At 40.8% G+C, this 23,720-nt stretch overlaps 1 protein-coding gene across 7 annotated transcripts; it reads left to right on the top strand.

Annotated features, from left to right (window-relative positions):
• Positions 1-6,391: 6,391 nt before the first annotated feature.
• ARRDC3 (arrestin domain containing 3) lies at positions 6,392-22,296 on the top strand. 7 transcript variants are annotated; one of them, XM_073344465.1, is made up of 8 exons: positions 6,396-7,048; positions 11,206-11,287; positions 13,765-13,912; positions 15,132-15,234; positions 15,556-15,812; positions 16,325-16,487; positions 17,348-17,502; positions 20,116-22,296. In XM_073344465.1, the coding sequence occupies exons 1-8, from the start codon at positions 6,769-6,771 to the stop codon at positions 20,170-20,172; spliced, it is 1,245 nt and encodes a 414-aa protein (XP_073200566.1). In that variant the 5' UTR covers positions 6,396-6,768; the 3' UTR covers positions 20,173-22,296. The 7 variants fall into 7 exon arrangements, with proteins under 7 accessions (XP_073200567.1, XP_073200566.1, XP_073200569.1 ...); XM_073344466.1 differs by lacking the exon at positions 20,116-22,296 and having other exon boundaries at positions 6,392-7,048; positions 17,311-17,441; XM_073344468.1 differs by lacking the exons at positions 13,765-13,912; positions 15,132-15,234 and having other exon boundaries at positions 6,958-7,048.
• Positions 22,297-23,720: the final 1,424 nt, after the last annotated feature.

Genomic DNA, 23,720 nt, shown 5'->3' with positions numbered 1-23,720 from the left:
CATTAATCAAGTTGCTGTCCACCAGAACTGTTCTACTGGTTAAAATTTTAAGAATCCTGTGGTGGAAGGGAAGAAATCTTTCTTTGCCCTTTGCACAGCCATGGTAGAAATATCAAAAACCTGTTATGCTATAATCAGTCAAGATTTTGAATGAGATTTAGACCAGTAGCATTCTGGTCATCTTCTCTCTCACGTCATCAGTGATGGGTCATCTGGATATCATGGTGACCTGCAACTTAAGGTATAGGTTTGGATCTATGAAGCCTTACACGATGTGGGCCCTGCCTATCTTAGGCCTTATCTACATTAGAAAGGGTTTGCTGATATGACTATACTGGCACAGCTATACCGGAAAACCCTCCTAGTGTAGATGAAACTTATATTGGCAAAAGAGTTCTTTTGTCAATATACCTTACAGCAGTTCCCCAAACAAAATATGCTATATTGACAAAAATACTTTTTTTTTGCAGGTATAAATGTGTCTGCACTAGGACTTTTGCTGGCATAGCTATCTCAGTTAGGAGAGTGATTTTTTTTAACAAGCCCAACCAATATAACTATGCTGAGAAAACTTTTTAAGTGTAGAACAGGCCTTAGAAACTCAATGGGATGTAGCCTCTTAAATCATAGGCACGTTAGAAAATTTTACCCACTGTCAAGTATCTTAAATCCAGATTAAGTATTTTTTTAAAGGATGGGTGGGGTGGAAGCTATTCCATCTTAATAGAAATGTTTTTATGGTGACTGAAGAGGTGTTAAAAAAATTAAAAACAGAAACATCTGTCAGGGGGCCAGGGAATGGGTATTGTGGAGAGAGATGACACTAAACAAGCAGGTGAATGGGGGAATATTGTAGTGGGAGTTATGTGGAGAAAGATATGGGACTCTGAGGTTGCAAAGGGCAAGAGGCAATGATTGTTGGTGACAGATTTGGAGGACAAGTGTGTAGGAGGAAGACTGGTAGATACTAAGGCAAGCAGTTCACCATATTTACCACAAGATGGCATAGAACATAAATATTTTCAACAGCCAGGAAGAAATTAGCATAACATCTCAAGGACAAAACAGATTAGAATTTACATGAAGGCCAAATATTAATGACTTATTGATTTATTTATATGTATAGGCATGCACACACACATTGCCACTAAGCAAAGCTGTTGGTCTGAACTTTATTTCATATATATGCTGAAATGAATCAGATACAGTAATGACTTTCAACATTTATCAGTCTGTTTAGTGTTACATATTTAAATTACATATAGTATTCACAATGGTAAGGTAATAGATGGGGGTGGATGCAAGTCTGGATAGAAGCAGGTAGGGAGTGTGAATGGAAGGGTGGGAAGGTGAGTGGCATCTTGGGTGAGAGACAGGTGGAAGGGCTTAATGAGTGGCAAAGCAGCCCAGAAGGGAGTGAGTGTGGGTGAAGCAGGATGGGAAGAAGAGGGGATGGATATCTAGTGAGTTAGGAGAAAGGCTAAATAGCTGACAAGCAGAGTGAATAGGTGACAGGTTGGGAAGGGAATTGGATGGGTGAGTGACAAACTGGGTGTGTTGTATCCTTGGTGGCAAGCAGGACTGGATGAGAGGCAACAGAGAACTAGAGAAGGTGCTAGGTCAGTAGTTCTCAAACGTTTGTATTGGTGACCCCTTTCACGCAGCAAGCCTCTGCGTGTGACCTCCCCCCCCCCCTTATAAACTAAAAACACATTTATTACAGTATTGCCAGTCCCAAGCATTCAAAAATCATAGGGGTAGGCCTCAAAGAATCATGACAGTTTTCTTAAATAATACACATTGAGCTCATTTTGTCTTCAGACAAATTTCTGAGCCTTTAGGGTGCACTTGGATCACATTTTCAAGCTTTTTCCCACTACCCTGAGAGCCAGAAATGTACCTTTTAACAATGAAAGATGAGATTCTTACCTAATCACATGAATCCAAGACCTGGTACTTTAAGACAAACATCTAATATCCTGGGACTCAGAATCAGGCCTGGAGTAATCAATATGCACTTGCACAGGGCTCATCTCAGGACGGCTGGGGGGGGGGGAGGGGCAGGGGAGCCAGACCACCAGATATGGATGGGTGATATGGTAACAGGCTAAACCTGAGTGGTTCTCATGACCTGGTCTATGGGGTTGAAACGCCTCTCAGGGTTGACCAAATTTGAGTGAAGGGAGTGGTGTTGCAACCTGGCAATGCCACTCACTCAAATTTGACCCATGTTGTGTGAGTGCAGGGCAGGTGATGGGAGTAAGTGGAGCCGCTGGTCTGCCAGGATAGGGCGGAGCATCCCTAACCCAGGACAGGAGTGGAGCGCTGAGTCAGGGAGGCGTCAAGGAATAGCCAGGAAGGTCCTGGGAGTAGTGGGTGAGGGGCTGGGGGCAAGGTATTGGCGGGGGGGCTACAGGTTGAGTGGGAAGGGAGTTGTAGAGGGCTGCAGGGAGATTGGGAGGGTGTCAGTGGGAGTGGGAGATGTTGGAAACTGTGACTAGAGGAGCTGAGTTGTTGGGGGCTGCGGTGAGTGGGAGTTACGTCAGGGCTGCTGGGACATGTGGGAGAGCTTTCAGGATAAGTGGGGGCTGATGCAGGGTTGTTGGGGTATATGTGAAGTGGTAGGGACATTTAGGTATCTGCGTGTGAGGTGCAGTATGTATGGGGCAGGAGTACTTTGCTGAGCCGACCCTGTGGACGTTGCACAGGGCTAGCAGAAGCTGGAGCAGAACTAGAGCAGGGTCGCAGTGCCACTCAGATTTGGATCAGCTACCTTTCTGTCATGACGAATGGGCCGGTGGGCTAAATCTGAGTGACGATGGGGAAGAGCCCAAATTCCTTAGTGCACAGGGCCCCAAAAATATTTTAACCTGACACTGTTGGCAATAAAATTAGCAGACTTGCGATTATGCCTGCCACCACCCGTGGGAGCAGATGCAGCCACTCTCAAGCCACAAACTCGATAATCTTCAGGGAGTTGGTGTAAGAGCCTGGAAGAGGCAGAGGGTGGAGTCAGGGTACTGAGAGCAGAGGGAATGGGGGAGAAACAGGTGGAAAGGTTGCTGGGTGGAGAAGGCGAGGGAGGAGCGTCACTGCTCCAGGCTTGGAAGCCTAAGGAGACTGCTGTGCGTCAGGAAAGGAAAAGAGCCACATTCTGTAGTGCTGAGATGTAGGTGGCAGGGGCTAATGGAGTTTCAGGGATGGAATGGTGCATGGACCTGGTCTCTTGTGGCTCATTCCAGACTGGCGTATAACTGGAGTATATGGGTATGTCTCTACTGTAATCCATGGTGTGACTGGAGCTTGGGCAGACATACCTGCGCTCGTACAGCTAAAAACAGCAGTGTAGATGTTCCAATGCAGGCTTGAGCATGGTCTGTATAAGCCTGCCGGGCAGCCTCAGGACCTATTCACATTGCTAGCATGCGCGGTACCCCACGCTGCCACATCCACATCTACACTGATATTTTTAACCAGGCTCGCATGGGCAAACCTTCAGTCACATCTTCCATTGCAGTGGAGACATACCCCATGTTCCATGGCTTAGCTGAAACTGGAAATAAGCCTTGTCTGAGCAAGCCAGCACAGGAATTTGGGACTGGCCCTGAAAACTGGCCCACTTCACGTTAACTACAATTCCTTTTAAAAATTGAAAGAGGCCATTTTTTGTTAAATTTACCCTGCAGTGTTGAAACCCAAAACACCAACAGTGTAGTGCATGCAAATCTGAAAGTTTCAGAGACTATCAGTCTGATCCTGAATTCCTTGGTCCCTTTGGATGGTCCACTAACTTCAATGGGTTCAGTCGCGGGCTGCGTCTCCCAAGAGATGCAACAGAGCAGGAGCAGCCTGGAAGGCCTGAATTCTGCCTGCAGCCACAGAGGCTGCTCTAACTTTCAGCATCCTCTGTTTGGCTACCCACAGGTTCCTCTCCAGCCCAAAACAGCCTACCCCCAGCATGCCCCACTTGGCAGCGGGTGGTGGGAGGGAAGGGGGGAGAGCAGTTTAGGGCTGCACTTGCAGTTGGTGGTACTTGGTATCACTCCAACATCTAACAGGACATTTAATCTTTCTCAAATGACCAAAGCAGGGAGCCCAAATATACATACAAAACACATCAACAGTGAAGGAAAATACATTCGAAAATAAAATAATAGAGCAGCAAGTGCTATGTAGTCTAAAAAATACTGTGGGCTTTATTCCCTTCCCATGTAGGAAAAAAACACGAGAAGAACTTCTGTGGAAGGAAATCTCTATAAATGTTGTTCCATTGGACTAGCAGGAATTTTCCCCGTGTACGAGCCACAGGGCTTGCTCTCAAACCTGGAAGATCCCAGTGGATCCGTAGGAGATTAGTGCCATGGGGCGCAGCTACATGGACTTCTCCTGGCCATGGTTGCCCCCAGAATCGCTGGAGGGAAACCACAGAAAAGACAACACAGCCCAGGTTGTATTAACTTTTCTGCCTGATCTTTGTGCGAGGGGGCATCAAGGTAAGAGTATACATGGCCCAACCAGTCTTCAGCTACTGTCCCAGAGCAGACCTGAGACCCATAGAGGGGACTCTGAGGATTCAAGGAGGGGAACAGACCCACTGAAGCAGATGACCATCTCCCTTCCACATGGAGAGGAAAGATCTGCACATGGAAGACACTGTCTGCACACATATTTGGGAGTAGGGGAACAAAACCACGAGGAAAGGGATGAAATACCATTGCAAAGTATCTGTGTAAGTTCCCCCTATTTACCACAAGATGGTGCAGAAACATAAAATGTATTAAGAGACTGGAAGGAAATAGCACAAAGTGTCCCACACTAAACAGCATGAGAATTTCCACCAGGTGTCGACCAAAGGAAAATGCAAAACACTTACTTAAGAAAATAATATAGGCACAATGCTACAAAGCAAAGCTGTTTCTCTGAACTTTATTTTAGATACATAATTCACAGAACCAGAGCAATATAACTGTCAACACATATTAATCTAAAAAAGAAGAGGAGTACTTGTGGCACCTTAGAAACTAACAAATTTATTTGAGCATAAGCATCCAATGAAGTGAGCTGTAGCTCACGAAAGCTTATGCTCAAATAAATTTGTTAGTCTCTAAGGTGCCACAAGTACTCCTCTTCTTTTTGCGAATACAGACAAACACGGCTGCTACTCTGAAACATATTAATCTGTTTAACATTAACCATTTAAATTACATATCACGCTGAAATGCTTATTTCAATAAACAAGGGACTAGAAAAAGAAATGTAGCCTTTAATTTAATCTAGACAATTTGGTCAAGCAATGGCAATATTCCCCCTACTCCCCCCCCCCCATCAAATGTTACTGTATAACAAATACATTTTAAAATGTGACAATAAAAACTTCACCCTGCTTGATGTTTAAAAAGTTGTTTTGCACAATGCTTTTAGATGCACTAATTAAGGCACGCCTGATGCTTATGTTTCGGGTTGCTTTTTTGAAGTCTTTTAGCACACAAATGTGCTATATTTTTTTGAATCCATGCAAGATATGTGGAAGGCTTTGCTTAATTTCAGAAGTCAGTGTTTTAAACTTTCTGTTCTTTCATCTATATATCAAGTTGCACCAGTTCTCATAGAATCTTTATTTTTAAAAAAATCTGTCTGATACATAAACTCATGCCAAACCTTTCTGGGGGATTTTCAACTCAGCTGTATTCCTACAGGTGGCACAGGACACAGAAGTAGAAATAATCTGAATGAAAATTGTAGATTGTGTCTGTAATTGACCTAATTGTGTGTAAGGGGTAAGCAAGGAGGCTCCCTTTTCCTGTTAAAAATCAACTTTTTTTTTTAAATTGCAGGAGTGGTCAGAGAAATCACCAGGGGAATAGGTTGAAATTATGTGGGGTTCTTCTCTTGGTCTCCAGCACCAGATTGAACTGAATGGGAAGGATGGAAGAGGGATTTCGCTGATGCTGGTGGAGTTCATCCCACTCTCTGGCTGGTGCTAAACCATTACTGTCAAGATTGACTTTTATTCCTGGCTCATTGAAATACTCTGAACTGAAGAGCAAATATTTTGCCTTCTGGAATGCACCACATGAATTAAATGAACTAGCCAAAATCTCTTCTTTGGGATGAAGGATGTCCCAGACCCCCAATATGTGCCTTATTTCTGTCCAAATTCCCTCACCCCCATTCCAGCACAGCATTACCCAGAAGCAAATGCTTTGGGAGGTTTGGGCTTGTGGCTGTGTCCTTAATCTGCTGTTTGAAGCTCTGGCTCTCAGCCCACTCTTTCCCCTATCCTTACTGCTATAATAAAATGCTGCACGCCTGCTATTAGAGGTTATTTGGTACTAATCTGCAGGGCTTGTTAAAAGAGTTGAGGTTAGCGAGCACATCAGGGGAGACACACAATGGAGAGGACACTAGCTTCTGCTCCACAGCAGGCTCGTCTTCTATGCTACACCTATAAGGGAAGCAGCAGCGGCCCGCTCATGCGCACTCCGGTTGTTTTTCACAAAGCTAGTCTTAAGTGAGCTGGCAGGCTGCAACCAGCCCGTCTTTGTAGAGAGACCACAGAGCTGGATAGTAGCTGTGAACAGCATCTAGTGCTGTTACTTTTTAGCAATCCCAATGAAGTGTTTGTAGAGAATACACTGATCCTGCCTGCAAGCTTTTTGCACGGCAGAGGTATCGATCAGTGTAAAGTGAAGATCACATTTCATATGAGATCTTGACTTCCGTTGTTTTTTTTCTTACAATATATTTTTATAGACTTTGTTATAAAACATGGTGCTGGGAAAGGTGAAGAGTTTGACAATAAGCTTTGACTGTCTCAATGACAGCAATGTTCCCGTCTATTCTAGTGGGGACACAGTCTCAGGAAGGGTCAATTTAGAAGTTACTGGGGAAATCAGAGTAAAATCTCTTAAAATTCATGCAAGAGGACATGCAAAAGTACGCTGGACAGAATCTAGAAATGCTGGATCCAACACTGCCTATACACAGAATTACACTGAAGAAGTAGAATATTTCAACCATAAAGACATCTTAATTGGGCACGAAAGAGGTAAGTCATTTTATTACATTGGTTAAAATTATATACAGTCGTTTTGGATGCAAGAGGGTACGGCTTTGTATCTTGTTAGTTATTACAACCTGTTTATTTTTAAATGTATAGGTATTAAAAGCCAGAACAAATACGAAAGTAAAAGTGCAATGCTTCTTTGTGGGATTTAGATTTTGATTATACGGACATTTACTGTTAAAACTGCATTGAGGTGCATCTGCAAAGTGCCTACAAACAAGACTTTTTCCAACTACCTGCCCTTAAACAGAGCCTCTTTCATACGCACTTCCAATGCATGGGGATTTCATTTTTTTAATGTAAAAACACTTTTGTCCTATGGATCTGATTAGACATTAGGAGGCTTTTGCCTCCCTAGGGATTAAGAAAAACTGGAGCAGAAATCAGATGTAAATTATTTAGGGGTGGTTGGGTTTTTTTGGTAATCTCATCATACATACTGAGATATAATGAATGCATAGAATTCTGCTTTTGACATTTAAGGAAACAATCCCAATTTTCAAATTATATATTGATAATCCTTCAAGGATGGATAATTGTTGGCAGATAAAGGATTCCATGTGGTTTATTTTGACATATGCAGTCAGCACTCCACGTGTGTTTTTTTTCCCTTTGCTTTAAACAAAGTTAATAAAATACCTGAATTTTTTTATACACTAAATGTCAGTGAGACAGCTGTAAAGAAGTCTGTCTGAAAGGCCATTTAGAGTCCATTATTATATAATTAGGCCATCATTTCTAAGTTAGGGAGTTCTGGAACCTGCATTCAATGAAACCTACTGTGCTAGCCCAAATGGAAATGAAAAGTACTGTGGAAAAGGGTCTAATTTAGGTTAGGAAAAGGGAATAAAGCATTTTCAAGAGAGGAGTGGGTCTTCAGATTGTTCATCTATTGTTTGGATGGTTACATTGTGGAAGTATAGGAGACTAAGCTTGTTTTTCTGAAGTTTCCACCCTTTGTTAGAAGCGGTTCAATCCTGTTTGGGACCAGTACTGGGGAGTGGGAGGGGGTGCTTATTCTCCTCTTAGCAGATTGGTTTACACGCGTCAGGTGATGGCGATGACTTAATTCCTAGCACAAGAAAATGATGTTAGAAGTGTTCATGTAATTTTCTGCTGTTCTCTCTTTTTACATCTATATGCAGTATATTTGCTGCAGAGATGAGTGTATGAGTAGGGTATTTTCCCCCTTCCCTCCCTAAGAAATAAATATCAGTAAAGAAGTTATATAGTGTATGTTGCACTGACCCTAGATCAAATATTTTACACAGCCATGGAAAGGGTTTCAGTTACCATGGAGGAAGCAGGTAGATGTAATTGGTAGAGGCATAGAGGTAAAAGGCTCTTTATTTTCCTACCGTGCAAACATGTCATGCATGCAAAGTGCATTTGCCTTCTCCCCTATTTGCAATCCCAGAATTCCCCACCCCCGTCACAGAGAAGTGCAAAAATATATGCATGCTTCAGAGCAGAGTCTATGATCACAAGTATGTCCACAGAGATTCCCAATGGCTGTTTCAAAAGCAAGAATGACTTTGCATGTGTGACTATATACCTCAGGTGTCTCTCCACCAGTACCATTCACATACCTCTATTTTTGGATGGGAAACAGGAGACGGAAGGTGGAGTAGGTCTGCAAATGAGAAGCACTTGTAGATAAGCGCAGTGTGTGTTTGCGTAAACGCCGGTGATTTGTGCATTCACTTACACTGCGAGCTTGAAGCAGCTCAGCTATCCGCTCCCTGTGCAGCTCAGCCGGGGACTGCTGCTACACTGCACTCTGCGCTGACTGGAAAGGGACTTTCAAAGATTTAGCTCTGGCGGCACCTCTCAGCCTAGCCTGGTAATAGAGACCACGCCCCGTGCTCACTCAGTCATTGGCCTAGTGGGGTTTGTTAGCCTGTTGCTAAGGCGATGCCAGCCGCTAATTGGAGGGAGGGAAGCCGGGTGGAGCAGGGGTGGCGGCGGCGGCGGACGAGGACGTAGCTAGCAGGCTCCAGTTAGCCCCGGGTCGCAGCGTGCGGTGGCTGCTCGCTGCTGCCTGGGGCTGGAATCCTCCCGGGGCCCAGGCCCCCTCTCCCCAGCGCTGCGGAGCGGTCGGGGCCTGATCCCCGGGGAACTGAGAGGCTCCACGGTGGGAGCAGGATCGGGCCCTCGCCCGCAGTCTCACTCTTAATGCAGCCGTTCTCCGTGCGGAGGGTGGCAGAGATTCCCCCCCCCCCCCCAGGCGGCTGGTCCGGTTGCGGCCCCTCGGGCTAGACCCGCTCTGCGCTGCTAGCAGGGCCTCGGCCCCGGGCAGGCGTGAGGCCGAGACTGGAGCGGCTCTGGCCTGAGTACAGCGACCCGCGTGGCTTAGTCCCGGGCTGGCGGGTCCGGATCGGGGGGCGCCCAGTGATCCAGGCCACATGGGGGTGGGGGATTAGGGAGGAGAAGCAAATCCCCCCCCCACCCCCGCGGGCCTGCTCCGGCGCCCCCTGCCCACGCTTCGCCCTGGCGAACCAGCGTCCGGCTCCGAAAGCCCCGAGGCGCAGGGCTGGAGGCTGGCGGGGGAGCCCGGCCGGTAGGGTGGCGTTAGTGGGGCGCCGGGGCCCAGCCGGGCTGCAGTTTAGCTGCCGGCCCGCGTGGTGTGGGCCGGGATTTGGGTCCCTCCCGGCCCGTGGGGGGAGGCGGCACTGGGCGCCCCGCAGGCAAGGAGCGCGGCACTGGGCGCCCCGCAGGCAAGGAGCACGGCACGCCGCTGCCAGGCAGCGGGCGGAGCAGAAGCCCGGGCAAGGGGCGCCCCCCCCCCACCCCCCGGCCTGCCAAGCTGGGTTGCGCGTGGGGGAGGTGCTGAGCAAACGCGCTCGTGTAATGTATACGGTATGTATATGAGCGGCTGGCTGGCTGGGGAGCTGCTCGCGCCGGTTTAGGCCGGTCCTCTCCTGCTCTAGTCTGGTCTGTGATTGACAGCTCAGCACTTGTTTACCACTGCTTTGCTGCTGCTGCTGAGACTCAATGGGAGTGCTGAGCTGGCAGAAAGGAAGAGAAGGAGAGAAACTTCAGTGCCAGGAAATGATTAAAAAATAGAAAAGGATAAAGACTAAAATGCCCTTGTGAAAATCTAGGATGCAGTTTCTGGGACATTGAATGCTGGAGATGTGCATAAATCTCCCTTAGTAGGTGTAGATGATCTGATCCTGTAGATATTATACCTTTTTCATACCACTTTTGGTAAAGTGGAAGTCAAGAGTGCAGGGGTGTGAAGGACTCTCTCTTTTTCTGCCCCCTTTTTGGGGGGGAGCTATCAATCAGGTATATCTGTATTTGCCACAGCCTATCAACTCACTCAGTTTGCATTTAAGTATTTATATTTAAAATAGGCTCCCCTCAAAATGAAAAATTTGGCTGTTTCTCAAGTTTTATAGTTCACAGTAAAATACAATTTGCTAGCACTTCCAGTGTAACATCAATGAATCACAGATAAGAACAAGAAAGGTCAACTTTTCTGGAACAAGGAAAACTCTGATCCTCCCTGAATACCTATCTAAAGTTAAACATTTCAGATGGACTGGCTTTAAATAATGCTGATTATTTTGCAGTAGGTAGCCACCCTTCCACACCCTTTGATTTTGTTAGTACTTCCCACATCTCTTTACAGAACAGGATATTATTTGAGTCTAAGTTCTGAAGTCTGTTGCTAGGTAGGAAATAAAAGGAAGATGAATTGCTAAATTTAATCTTCTGGCGCAGACTCCATATTCAGTATAGCATGGGATTACTTTTTGAATATCATTAAGCTATTTCATTTAAGACACCTAGAAATTCTATTTGAAAAGTGATTCCCATTATAATTTTGTAATATGTTTAAATAGACGCTGGAATTGTAATAGTCATAGCCAAGCCTATGTTGAAATCAAGAATATTGTCTATTAAAATTGTGGCTAATATGCTTTTATGTAAACAGATTCTAAACGTGTTGCCTATATTTAACAATTTTTTGTTTTATTGAATCCAAATAGATTGTATCTTAGTAAGAAATATCACCATTCTTAAGAGCTTAGATGTTAATCCCTTACAATACGAACAAGAAACCTATGTAATATACTGTGGTGTGTAAAAAGTTAACAGATGGAATAACGTACTGTGTTTTTCCTTTCTAGATGATGACAATTCTGAAGAAGGCCTCAACACTATTCATTCAGGAAGGCATGAATATGCATTCAGCTTTGAGCTTCCACAGACGTAAGTGCCACATGTAATACCAATGCTGTATGCAATAATGTTGAAATACATACCCTTATGAAAACAAGCACTCTATGGAAAATTCCAGTTGTGAAAAAATGAAAAAAAATAAAAATAAAACCCTTTTCAATGGTGGTAGGGATTCCACTAAAACATGCTACAAGAACATAGTCCTATTAAACTATTAAAGAGGTTATTTTTATTCTAAATGGCAACATTTTGAATATTAGGGCTATTAATTGAAGGGAAGCAATCATTTCCTTTTGTGAGCTGTTGCAAATGTAATGTGTGCCATTTGGTCATACCATGCAATGTTTTACTCGCTATACAGAGGGTAAAGAAACCAGTTGACCACTGGACCCTGCAAAGTTTCTGGGATCACTTCCTGCTGAATCCAGGTTCTACTGGAGCCTTGTAGATAAGCAGAGTTAGTGATAAGATAATTTAATACTGATCTGTTTGGGTTTGTTTGGAACAGATGTGACAGAGTGAACTACATCTAAACAGATGGGGATAGACACCTTTGAAAGTTTAGACTAGTAAATGGGGGCGAAGGGACATATATATTCCAAGAGGGTGGTTATGCAGAAAGCAGGGTAGAAACAAGCAGATGGATAGATAGCAGGGAACAATATTGGGTCAGGCAATGTTAATACTTTAACAAAATGTAATCTAGACAAGGAAATGGGATGTCTCTCTTAGAAAATGCTAAAATGTACATAAATGCAAATATGACAAAAAATATGGGAGATCTGAAATTATTTATACACAGGAGATTTCAACATCACAGGCTTAACTCAAATATCAGTGGATACTAAATAATGAGAGAGAAAGAGAGTGATCCTAAAAGATCAGGAAGAACAGAAGCAGAGAGATGGAGACTTTCAATATAAAACAAAAGTACAGAAGTAATTGAGATAGGATATCCGAACTTGCATAGTATTTATCCAAGGTTTTCTAACTTCCACATTAAAACCAATGAAGTGCCTGATTATTAGAGATGCTGAGCACTTGCATTTCCTATGGCTTTGATGGAACTTGCAGATGCTAAGCACTTCTCAGGCTCAGTTGGACTAATGTGATACTGTTGGAAATGCTATACTATGACTAGAAACACATTCAAAAAGACCCCTCTGGAATTCTAGGCACTGGGCACTCAGATGAGAACATCATTTATCAATATCTAGAATGTTCTTTCGACTCGAATCTGTCAAACTGTATTACACAGACTCTGCTTGTGTGTTCACAAAATTCTGTTCTCATTTTGCGAAAAATGTTTTTCCATTCTGTAATTGGGACTAGACTTTAGGAAAGTAATCAAGAAGTAAACATGATATGAGTGAACAACCTGAGTAGTAGGTTTGGAATTCAAAAGCAGTGGTACTGTACTTAGGAGATATAGGAGTTTGAGATGGAAGAAAAGTAGATTATTACAAGATCTGGTCAAAAGAGTCTCTCCCGCCACTCCCTCCACCCCCGTGTTAATGACTTAAAAGCAGCCATGAAATTAGCTCATGATGAAGAACTTTAGAAAGAGAGAACTGATAAAAGCCTGAAGAGTAACTTAGTATAGTGAAGTGGAGGGTATAAAGATATAAAAAGCAAGAAATGGTATAAACTCACTGGTTAAGTGCTAAAAAATAGGGTGATGATAAGAAACAGGAATGATGGATAAAAGCCTTCAACTTGGGTTTTAATAGCACTGAGAAAAAGTAAGCACACTTCTCAGATGTGCAGATAGGTGTCAAACTGTAGGTTGAAAGAAATTACTCTAGCACTGCATAAGGACAGTGAGGCTGTGTTTAATTCCTGTTTTTTTTGTGTGAAATTCTAGGATATAGAAATACAGAAGTACAATTCAGGAAATCAGAATACTGCAGATTTGAGGCTCTTAGTTATTTTAGAATGTTAGAGAAATACAGGGATTGGTCAGGTAGGTTTTTGGAGTGTCTAAACTAGGTTGTCTTGAGCTAAAGTCAACTACAAGAACAAGAGGTTAAACTAGATAAGGAAGAATCGGACACGATAGGCATGTAGGCACAATTAAACTGTACCCAGAGTAGTTAATGTACAAAATAGACTACCACAGATAGCAACTGGAGCAATTAATACTAATTTTAAAACAGTTGTTAGCCTTACTTTGTCCTAGAACTTAATATATTCCAGATTTAAAAATAGCTTCTTGTAAGTTTAAAGGAAATATGTATCCTGGTGGCATGTTCCAGCAAAATTCCTATGATAATAGTGAAAATTTCAACATACCTACTGTAAAATTAATTAAAATTCAACTACAGAGATTTTTTCTCCCAAACTTAATCCCTTTTGAAATATGGAAACTTTGCAAATAAGTTATGCTTAAATATTATGCAGCATAAACAATACAGTACAACTTATTGATTCTTATTCTGATCAGTTGTATCACTATTAGAAAGAGAGTATAAAGATTTACTCAATTTTGACCTTTGTGTCCTGCACAGACCACTTGCTACCTCATTCGAAGGCAGACATGGCAGTGTGCGCTATTGGGTGAAAGCCGAATTGCACAGGCCTTGGCTTTTACCAGTAAAATTAAAGAAGGAATTTACAGTCTTTGAACATATAGATATCAACACTCCTTCATTACTGGTAAGAATTAACAGAATTACTGATTGTTTTGTTTTTTTTTGGCATACAAAAAAAGTATAACTGAAACAACATCAAAATTTTCAATTTTTACTAATATGCTCGTTAAACTGCAGCTATGCTTTAAATACCAGATTTGAGCAACTCATAATAGCTGACATTTTGAAAACTAATTTCAAGTACTTGGAGTTGCTTATTTTTAAATTATCTACATTTAACTTAAGCTGTGAACTGCATACATGATAAACTATGAAATCTCTCTTTCAAGAGAAAATTGTATTAACTGTTCTTTGTTGATTTAATAATCATTTGTTTTCTGAGAAGCAGTGTTACTCCTATGAATCTTTCAACAACAGACTGCTAACTTAAAAATGCAAAGTAAAATTGTACTACAGTGCATTATTCATAACTTCAATATGGATATTGTCTGCCAATGGGGAGAAATTATCACAATTCTGTAGAATATTTTTATTAAATTTTATTTTACTAAATTATTTGGATATTGCATTAAGATGTTTTCCATGAGGCACTCATTTCAATCTGGCCTAAAATCCCTTTTCTTTTTTGCTCAAATGGCAATGTAGGCAATAAAATAAAGTCCATTGAAATAGGTTTCTTTTGTGTATGGATGAAAAAAATCTGATTTTTCTTAGATGATTCAGTGGGCTTTGGATCAGGGTCTTAACCCTAATCTCATGTAAGGCAACAACAGAAATACCATTGATTTAGATGGGAATGGCAGCAGGATAAATCTAGAAGGAAAGGAAATGTTAATATTCAAGTAGTCAAGGTTTGGGTTTTTTATTTATTTTGCAAAAGTAAAATGGAATGTGGGAATATGTCTTAATTACAGTTTATTATATAGAAAGTAATACTGACAGTATGTTGTGGAAATATGGGCTAAAAACCACTAACCGTCACATATACAGTATTTTCTAATTTAAATTAAGTCAGAGTTGAGGATGAGCATGACATGGGTAGCTCTTCGGTTGATTACCACCGCTAGTGCTGGGATGACTTTTTAGGACAAAACTTGCTTGCTTTACTTACATAATACTATTGAAGTGAACAGGACTATTTTCATGAGTAAAACAAGCAGCAAGAGTTGGCCTTTAAACTCCAATGGTTATTCCTCTATGTTGACTAAAAGATATGTAGAGCTACTTCTGTTCTGCACTGAACCCACATTTAATCATGGGTATCTATTATTGTTCTTTTGCAGTCACCCCAAGCAGGCACAAAAGAAAAGACTCTCTGTTGTTGGTTTTGTACCTCAGGCCCAATATCCTTAAGTGCCAAAATTGAAAGGAAGGGCTACACCCCAGGTACGTAGCAGAACAGTTATAAAACCAAAAGACTTATTTTTTAAAAAGTACCCTTTTACATGTATAGCATATGTAAATAATATGTACTTGTGAGAATAGTTTTAATCAAAACAGAACGTGCAGTAGCTGTCTTCAAGTTGTTATAGTACATAAACTGCACATTTTGTGGTGTTTGCTTATGTTGTGCATGATTCTGTTTCTGTTGAAATCAATGGGTGTTTTGCCAGTAAGTTCAGTAAGAGCAGCATCTGGTCCATTGTAACAATGTTCAGATTGCTATATGATATAACAAGAATAATATGAAATTCGGTTTTGTTCCAGGTGAATCGATTCAGATCTTTGCTGAGATTGAAAACTGCTCTTCCCGTATGGTGGTGCCAAAGGCAGCCATTTACCAAACACAGGCATTCTATGCCAAAGGAAAAATGAAGGAAGTAAAACAGCTTGTTGCCAACTTGCGTGGGGAATCCCTGTCATCTGGGAAAACAGAGACCTGGAATGGCAAACAGTTGAAAATTCCACCTGTTTCCCCCTCTATCCTTGACTGTAGTATAATCCGTGTAGAATACTCACTAATGGTAAGTAAAATGCTTAGATTGTCTCAAAGCATATATGATATGAATAATTTTCAAGGCGACATCCACACAAGTTTGAAACAAACTTAGATATTTTTAGCTAGTTGGCTGTGAAACCTACATATCTTCAGCAGTAATCTTTGCTGCATTATAATGAATAGTTTAAGTTCCAAATGCACATCACAACAGGAAATTTACTAAGGGTGATTGGTTAGAACCAGGCCAAATCTTAAAATATTTGCCTGTCAGCTAAGCGGATATATAATGTAAGCGAAAGACTTGTGCAGCTGGGCTCTGATGCTGAGAGATAATGAGAATCCTCAGCTTCCATTTATTTTGGTTGGACTTCAGGGAGGTCAGCACTTTTCAGGATTGAGCCAAAAGGAGGAAGAGAAGCAAGACCCATGTGGATCTTAGAGAAGAATTTAGCTCACTAAATCAGACAAAGGGCTCATACAAAACCACAAAGACCATTTGTTTCAGGATTTAATCATGGTCTTTCTGTCACTTTTTAGGTGTATGTTGATATTCCTGGAGCAATGGATTTATTCCTTAATTTACCACTTGTCATTGGTACTATTCCTCTACACCCATTTGGCAGCAGAACGTCAAGTGTAAGCAGCCAGTGTAGCATGAATATGAACTGGCTTGGTCTGACACTGCCTGAAAGACCTGAAGGTAATTTGACCATACAACTCCCAAACAATTCACTGTTCTCTTGATTTTTTTTTTTGATTTTTTTTTTTTTTACCTTAACACTTCACTGATTTATTAAGACCTAGATAATCCACTCCCACAGTAAAAGACACAGGGCAAGAGGAAATCTTCTCAGGGTTTCTACCTTGTTGAGATCCCCTCCACATTATTCTACCATGGGGTTAGAGTTCCTTTTTGCCTCCCCTATCTGCCCCAACAACTGGCAGGTTCAATGGAATCAGTGCACACGATGTACAAAAGGACAGGGCCATCTGTGTGGAATTTGAGTACCTCCACACCTGCTCTGTCTGCAGCAGCACAGCTCACTGCAGCTATGCTACCAAGATCTCATTGTGACCCCAGGATCCTTGGTAGCAGATGCTTTGGGGAAATGTAACAGTCTATATTCCCTTTTTTATGGGGATTTTCCACATGACTGGAGGGGGGAATGATGTGCATCCCCATTCCATCCTTGGGTGTACCTAGTCTTCAGCCCAGCTCCCAGTATGAATCCCAGCTCATGGAGAGCCCCTGTATGGGATCCAGAAGAATGGAGGTTACCCTGCTCCCCCTTATAGAAAATGTGGGGTTTCCTATTTGGATTTCAGGGAGACAGTCAAGCCAAAGTAAATGAAAATTCTCAGCATGTCTTAGTGTAAACTTATTTTCTTAGTTTTAAGTTAATTAGCATGGACTGTTGTTGCACACAAGACAAACTAAAACACCTCTCACTGAGCACTTTTACCTACTAGTGCAAATTATAAAGTTTAATATTTGTTACGTTATGTATTTTGACATGCATAAGAACTGTTGTTCGAACTGCGTGTACCTTTTCCCTACAGCACCTCCTAGCTATGCAGAAGTGGTCACAGAGGAGCAAAGGCAGTCCAGCCTTGTACCCATAGCTGCTTGTGATGATTTTGAGAGGGCACTTCAAGGACCATTATTTGCATATATCCAGGAGTTTCGTTTTCTGCCTCCACCTCTCTATTCAGAGGTAAGCAAACAAAAATGCAGTTAGCCACAACAGTCTGTTTTGCGTTTTTGCATTCTCCATTCTAGTGGAGAAAGTTCAAAAAGCAGAAAATGAGAACTTGTGTTCTACACCCTAAAATAATATAAATCACTAAAGAAAAACATGGAACAAGATTTTCTTTCACTTACTTCAGAATTATGCTGGTGTATTTCATTCACTTCACTGACTAATGAAGATTTACATCAGTGTAGCAGACAGCATAATCTGGCCTATAAAGTGGTAGCTGCAAGTTCTTATCTCTACTTAAATAAAATGAAATCGGGCCACTTTTTTTTTTTTTATTTCAAGGTGCCTACATATGGATTTAGAGCTTAAACTTAAGACACCTAGCTCAGAAAATTTTGGCCCTAGTCCTATAGATCCTATTTTTTTTTCCAGAGCTCCCAAGCACCCATCTTACACTAACGTAAGTAGGAGAGGTATTCCTTATGGTCTTTCAAATTTCTTACTGGAGTGAGCTGATTATTCTTTTATCACTTTTACTCTTTTTGTTTTCAAGAAACAAAGCAAGAAGTGTTTGTTTCTGTTGGGCCAGTAACCTTGAGTCTAATAGTAAACCAGGACAAATAATATTTATATCATCAGTCTTCATCTTATATCCCTTGATGTAGGCTACCCTCAGTTTTCACCATGTTTGAAAGGTAATATATTCAGCGTGATAGTCTATGTATGCTTCGGATCTCTTGAGTGTTAGCACAAGTGTCTGCCAAGGGGCTTCTAGCCTCTTAGGGGCTAATTCCATCAATTTTTTTGCAAATTATCCAAAATACTGATTTTTATACTGGAATCAGGTTCTCTTTTGTAATTACCTTTTACAATACAATTACATTTGTAATATGTCCTTTGACTATCAGTAGGTACTTCAATAGTATGTAGGAAACCATAGTTTGATAGGAAAGGGGGCAGAGCTGTATTGGTCACTTTCTTTTATTGGATTACTAACATGTGATTCCAGTTTGGCCAGTTAGGCCTAATTGGACATAGCACTAGGTAAACTTAGCCACAGCACTAGGCCTGTGATTCCAGTTTTAATTCTTTTGGTTGGTTACCATTCAAGTAATGAGTTGACTTTTTTTTTTTTTTGGTTTCTTGTTGATTTGGAAAGCATTTAACATTGTTTAGGTCCAGAATATCTCATACCTCCTTCAAATTAGTTTTTCTGCCTGCCATCTCAGGTCAGCTAATGCTGGCTATTTGGCTTGTCTCTTCCTATTCTCTGTAGTCCCTCTGATGCAGGGCTTTCATAAATCAGAATCCACTTTTGTAGAATAAAGCTTCCAGCTGAGAAGTGACATGCTTGGCTCAGGCTGATTTAAAATCTGCCTTAAATACAAGATTCTTCAATGCCACTTGGGATGGATTTTAAGCTTTATAAAACACCCTGGAATGAGCAGACAGTATCTGTGCCTGTTGAGTGATGTTTGTAACTGCAAGAAGGAAAACTATTCTTCTTTTATTCTGCACAAATACTTTTATCCTTTGTTAACATGTTACCTTCTTTAGCTGTACTTTTGTCAATTCTACATTATTAGTTTAGATTGTAGAATGGTAATACTCCATACCTGGAATACTAACAAATCAGCGGTGTTTTGATTTGTAATGCTGAAGACTCCAAACCAAGGATTTTGATCCACTATTGATTTGGGTATTGTTGATCCATTTTTCATGAAAGGAGCTCAAAACCAGATTTTCATAGATATTTAGTTACCTATATATGCAGAGAGGCACCTAGTGAGATTTTTTTTGAAAGGTCATAAGTTTGACTCCTATTCATTTCTTAAATAGTAGTGACAGGTGGCAATACTGTACATTAAAATATATATGTAAGATAACTAAATCAGGCATTCAGTTTTTCTTTTCAAGATAGTATGTTACAAAAAATGAGAAGCAGGGAGAGCAAGGCTACATGATCTTGAAACACCTCAATGGCGGAAATTGGTTAACTGTCAAATTGTTCTAAAATAGTTCTTGACCAAAACTAAAATGACATACTGATAATTTCTCTACCTTTTCAAGCAAAATGTCTGCATTTGATAAATCAGTGGAGTACATCAGTATAAGTTCATGAGTAATATTCAATGATAGCATTAGCAAGAAGTGTTTGTTTCATATATAAAATATAATTTAAGCAAACTATTCAGCACATTTCAAATAACTGAAAATTGCTTGTGCCTTACTAATGACACTGTGTAATGGGTTTTTTTTATCCAATAATTTTCATTGTTTACATCAAGGATCGGCAACCTTTGGCACGCAGCCTGCCAGGGTAAGTCCTCCTGGTGGGCCGGGCCGGTTTGTTTACCTGTCGCATCCGCAGGTTTGGCCGATCACAGCTCCCACTGGCCACGATTCGCCGCTCCAGGCTAATAGGGGCTGCGGGAAGCGGCGCAGACCAAGGGATGTGTTGGCCGCTGCTTCCTGCCAATATGGGACATTGGTCACCTGATCCAAAGTTCATTATAGTCAGTCAGCTAGTCACTTTCTATAGACTTTAGTGACCTTTAGATTGGGCACAGTATTTAACTTTTTTTTTAAGTTGTAAATTAAATTTCTATTTTTTTTCCTTCCATTCAGATTGATCCAAACCCAGATCAGCCCACAGATGATAGACCATCTTGTCCCTCTCGTTGAAGGAATTATTCACTAGCTGAGTTGATTTGGATTTTTAGTCGTTATCTCTGCCGTGTTGAGGATCAAGGTGTCACATCAGAGATATACTTTCGAAGGAAGTGGTATTGCTCTTGCCTGTAAAACGGTGAATACGTGAAAACAACCTGTGACCATGCTTTTGAAGCCTACAACATCATAGGACTGCTCCACATGCTTGAAGACCTGAGCTTTTTTCCCTTTAAATACTGGCACATAACTAGGAGCAGCCTTATTAGCCTATGGTAATGTGTCAGAACACTCACCATGTTGTAAAAGAGGGATGACGTCCTCTTCTGATTTGAAAATTTGCACATGCACATTTCTTATGTTGTGCGGTTCAGTGTCACTACAGCTTTTTCTCATTTTATGCTGGACTGTTACCCCTTCTAACTTGTTTGTGGTCTGCACAACAAGGAGCAAAAAGAAAGCTTTGAAAACAAACTTTAAGATGACAAATGCACTGACTTTTTTTCTTTTAATTTAATGTAGCCTGGACTTTACCTGCATATGCACATGCTCAGAATTGTCCTAGTAGACTGATCGTGTATCACCTCTTCAGCTGTGGATTTATTTACGAACATCAAATGCCTTCAAGCCAATCCTTCTTGCTGTATGTTTTGCAGCCTACTGTAGTAGATAAGCAACAGTTATATGGGGGAAAAAAACCAGAAGGAGAATAATAGACTTCTGCAAGATTGTATACCTTCTTGATTTCTTAAGAATTTGTTGCCTTTCTACTATTACCGCAAAGAAGCATTTTGTTACAGACTGCCTAAAATCACTTAATCTCAGGTGAACTCATCACTTGCCAAACCCTTGGAGAGCTGTGTGTGTTTTGTTTTGTACTGTTACTTTTTTTTTTTTTTTCCCCTTTGGTTTTTATTTGAGAGGGGGATTTAGAAAAGGGACATGCCCATAAGTAACAAATGCACCCTTTTTATCTTTCTGCAACTTCAGAAGAGATTGGTCAAGTTTTTGAAGCTTAAAAGAAGGCAGCACCAGCAGACACCAGCCAGCAGTTAAGGAAGAGTTTAAAACAAGAAATAGTAATGTACTGTCCATGATTCATAGTGAGGTTTCTCAACCAGTGAGGGTGGAAAGGGAAATTGAATTTATTTTTATACATAGTGACTTAATCACCAAATCTATACATATATAGTGAATTTCTAGTCTAAAAGTATATTTTAAAGTGCAAGAAGAGTATAGGGTTGGTGAAATAGCTCAGTTTTTTGTGCACTTTGTATTGTGTTTATCTTCAGGGTTTACAAAATTGTAAAACAATAAAAGATTCTCAAAAATGAAACTGGGCCAGGATATCAAAATTACCAGCCCTACTAGAATATTAGCTACTAGAGATTTGCCTTGATGATTGCATTCCCTTTCATGCCCTCAAACCTAAAGCATGTAGCCAAGCAAAAGGATTGTAACTGTACAGCCACGTTATATGTAGAAAACTTCAACTACTTGAAGACTGGGGGCTTCCACCCTGTACAACGTGGAAGGGGTAAACTGTCAAGAGTATTTGGGACAAGGGCAGAGAACAATTGGATCCATTAGCACAAGTATCCGGATGTAGGCACTAAGAATTTTGTAGGTTCATTTGCAAAAGCTGTTCACGAATAAACTTTTTTCAGAAAGAATTCAAGCACGATTTTTAACAAAAGTAGTGTTTCTTGGGTTGGCTGTTTAACATTCATGTCTATTCTATCATTTAATGCCATGTATTACAAAGTGGTTGAAGATAAAAGTTAAGTCTCTGGCATGGTGGAATGATGGAATGCTGTCTTGCTTTTAAGGCTTTATAAAAAACAAAATAGGCTTTTCCATAAGTGGCCTTTATAAAAACATGGAAAACACTTCATGTTTAAAATGACAGGGTGAAAAAAACCCAGTGAAAATATGAGTCACGTTTTAAGTGATTCAGTTAAAGGGTTTGGGCTTCAGCAGGCAAACTAGTATGCTGGATAATAAGGAAGTTGAGTGAATATTTTTTTTAATCTTACTAGACCATTTTTTTGAATGTCCCTCCGCCACAAAAAGGAAGAAAAACGGATGGGTTTGTTGGCATAAAAGGGCATTTGGTGGTTTTTCCTTTTTTTTTTTTTTTCTCCTTTTTTGTTTGTTTGAAACAGACTAGGGAACAATTGTTGGATATGCATAGCATTAAATACTTATCACAATATAATGAAAAATGACATACAAAGCAGGATTGACCAATATCATAATTGGCGCTGCATCAAAGTGTGATCAGATTCAAAGTTCTAAAAATGTCAGTCATTTCCATTAAAGTATTTTACGCAATTCTTTAGAGGCATTATTTTCTTCTTGTTATATAAATATTGGTCAATTCCTGATCTAAAACATGAGCTTCACAGTTGTTAGCCCAGTATTCAAGATAGATTCCTGATTTTTGAATTAGGAAAAAAATGAGTAAAATCCAAAATGTTAAGAGAAACAAAGTGCAATATTAAATGTTTGCTTTATGGATTATATTCTATGGCTGTTTGTACTTTTTCAGTTTGGTGCTGAATATGTCCTTGTAGACTGATTTCAGAAAAAAAGTGGAAAACAACTTAATTTTTCCTATTGCTCTTCCTTGTGGAAAATAAACTTTTTTTTAACAAAAAAACCCTTTTGTCTTGAGGTGCTTTATGTAGACAGCTACAAAAGTTTTTTGCTATGAAATTATTTGAGAGAAGACATGAGACTTACCACTTTACTATTTACATGACAAGCTGGGAAATTATAATCATAGGGCTCAGTCCTGAGATTGTCTTCAGTTTGAACTACTTATAGATATTTTTATTTAGGTCAGAAGGGACCATTATTATCATCTAGTCTGACTTCCTGCACAACACAGGCCACAGAATTTTACCCACCACTCCTGCAAAAAACCCTCTCACCTGTGTCTGAGCTATTGAAGTCCTCAAATCGTGGTTTAAAGACTTCAAGGAGAAGAGAATCCTCCAGCAAGTGACCCATGCCCCATGCTACAGAGGAAGGTGAGAAACCTCCAGGGCCTCTTCCAATCTGCCCTGGAGGAAAATTCCTTCCCGACCCCAAATATGGCAATCAGCTAAACCCTGAGCATATGGGCAAGATTCACTAGCCAGATACTACAGAAAATTCTTTCCTGGGTAACTCAGATCCCACCCCATCTAATATCCTATCACAGGCCATTGGGCCTATTTACCATGAATATTTAATTACCAAAACCATGTTATCCCATCATATTATCTCCTCCATAAACTTCATCGAGTTTAATCTTAAAGCCAGATCGATCTTTTGCCCCCAATGGTTTGAGAGATCAGCCATTTAAAGCACTAAGCTTCAGGCCCACTAGCTGCTGCTATGCAGCTATCCCAGTGACCTATCAAGACGGGTGGCAGTTAGCATATTGTACCCTAGTTTCCCCACATAGGAAAGCACTAATTTATAGCATACTAAGTTTATATATAGAGGGAGCCATAGTGGCCCCCTATTCAGGTTGCCTAATTTTTCCCAGCACCTGAATTTTACAGTTGCTTTTT

Source organism: Lepidochelys kempii, chromosome 5 (assembly GCF_965140265.1).
Source record: "Lepidochelys kempii isolate rLepKem1 chromosome 5, rLepKem1.hap2, whole genome shotgun sequence".
Taxonomy (NCBI): Eukaryota; Metazoa; Chordata; order Testudines; family Cheloniidae; genus Lepidochelys; species Lepidochelys kempii.
The sequence above is the reverse complement of the archived record's forward strand: the minus strand, read 5'-3'. Positions and strand labels throughout refer to the sequence as shown.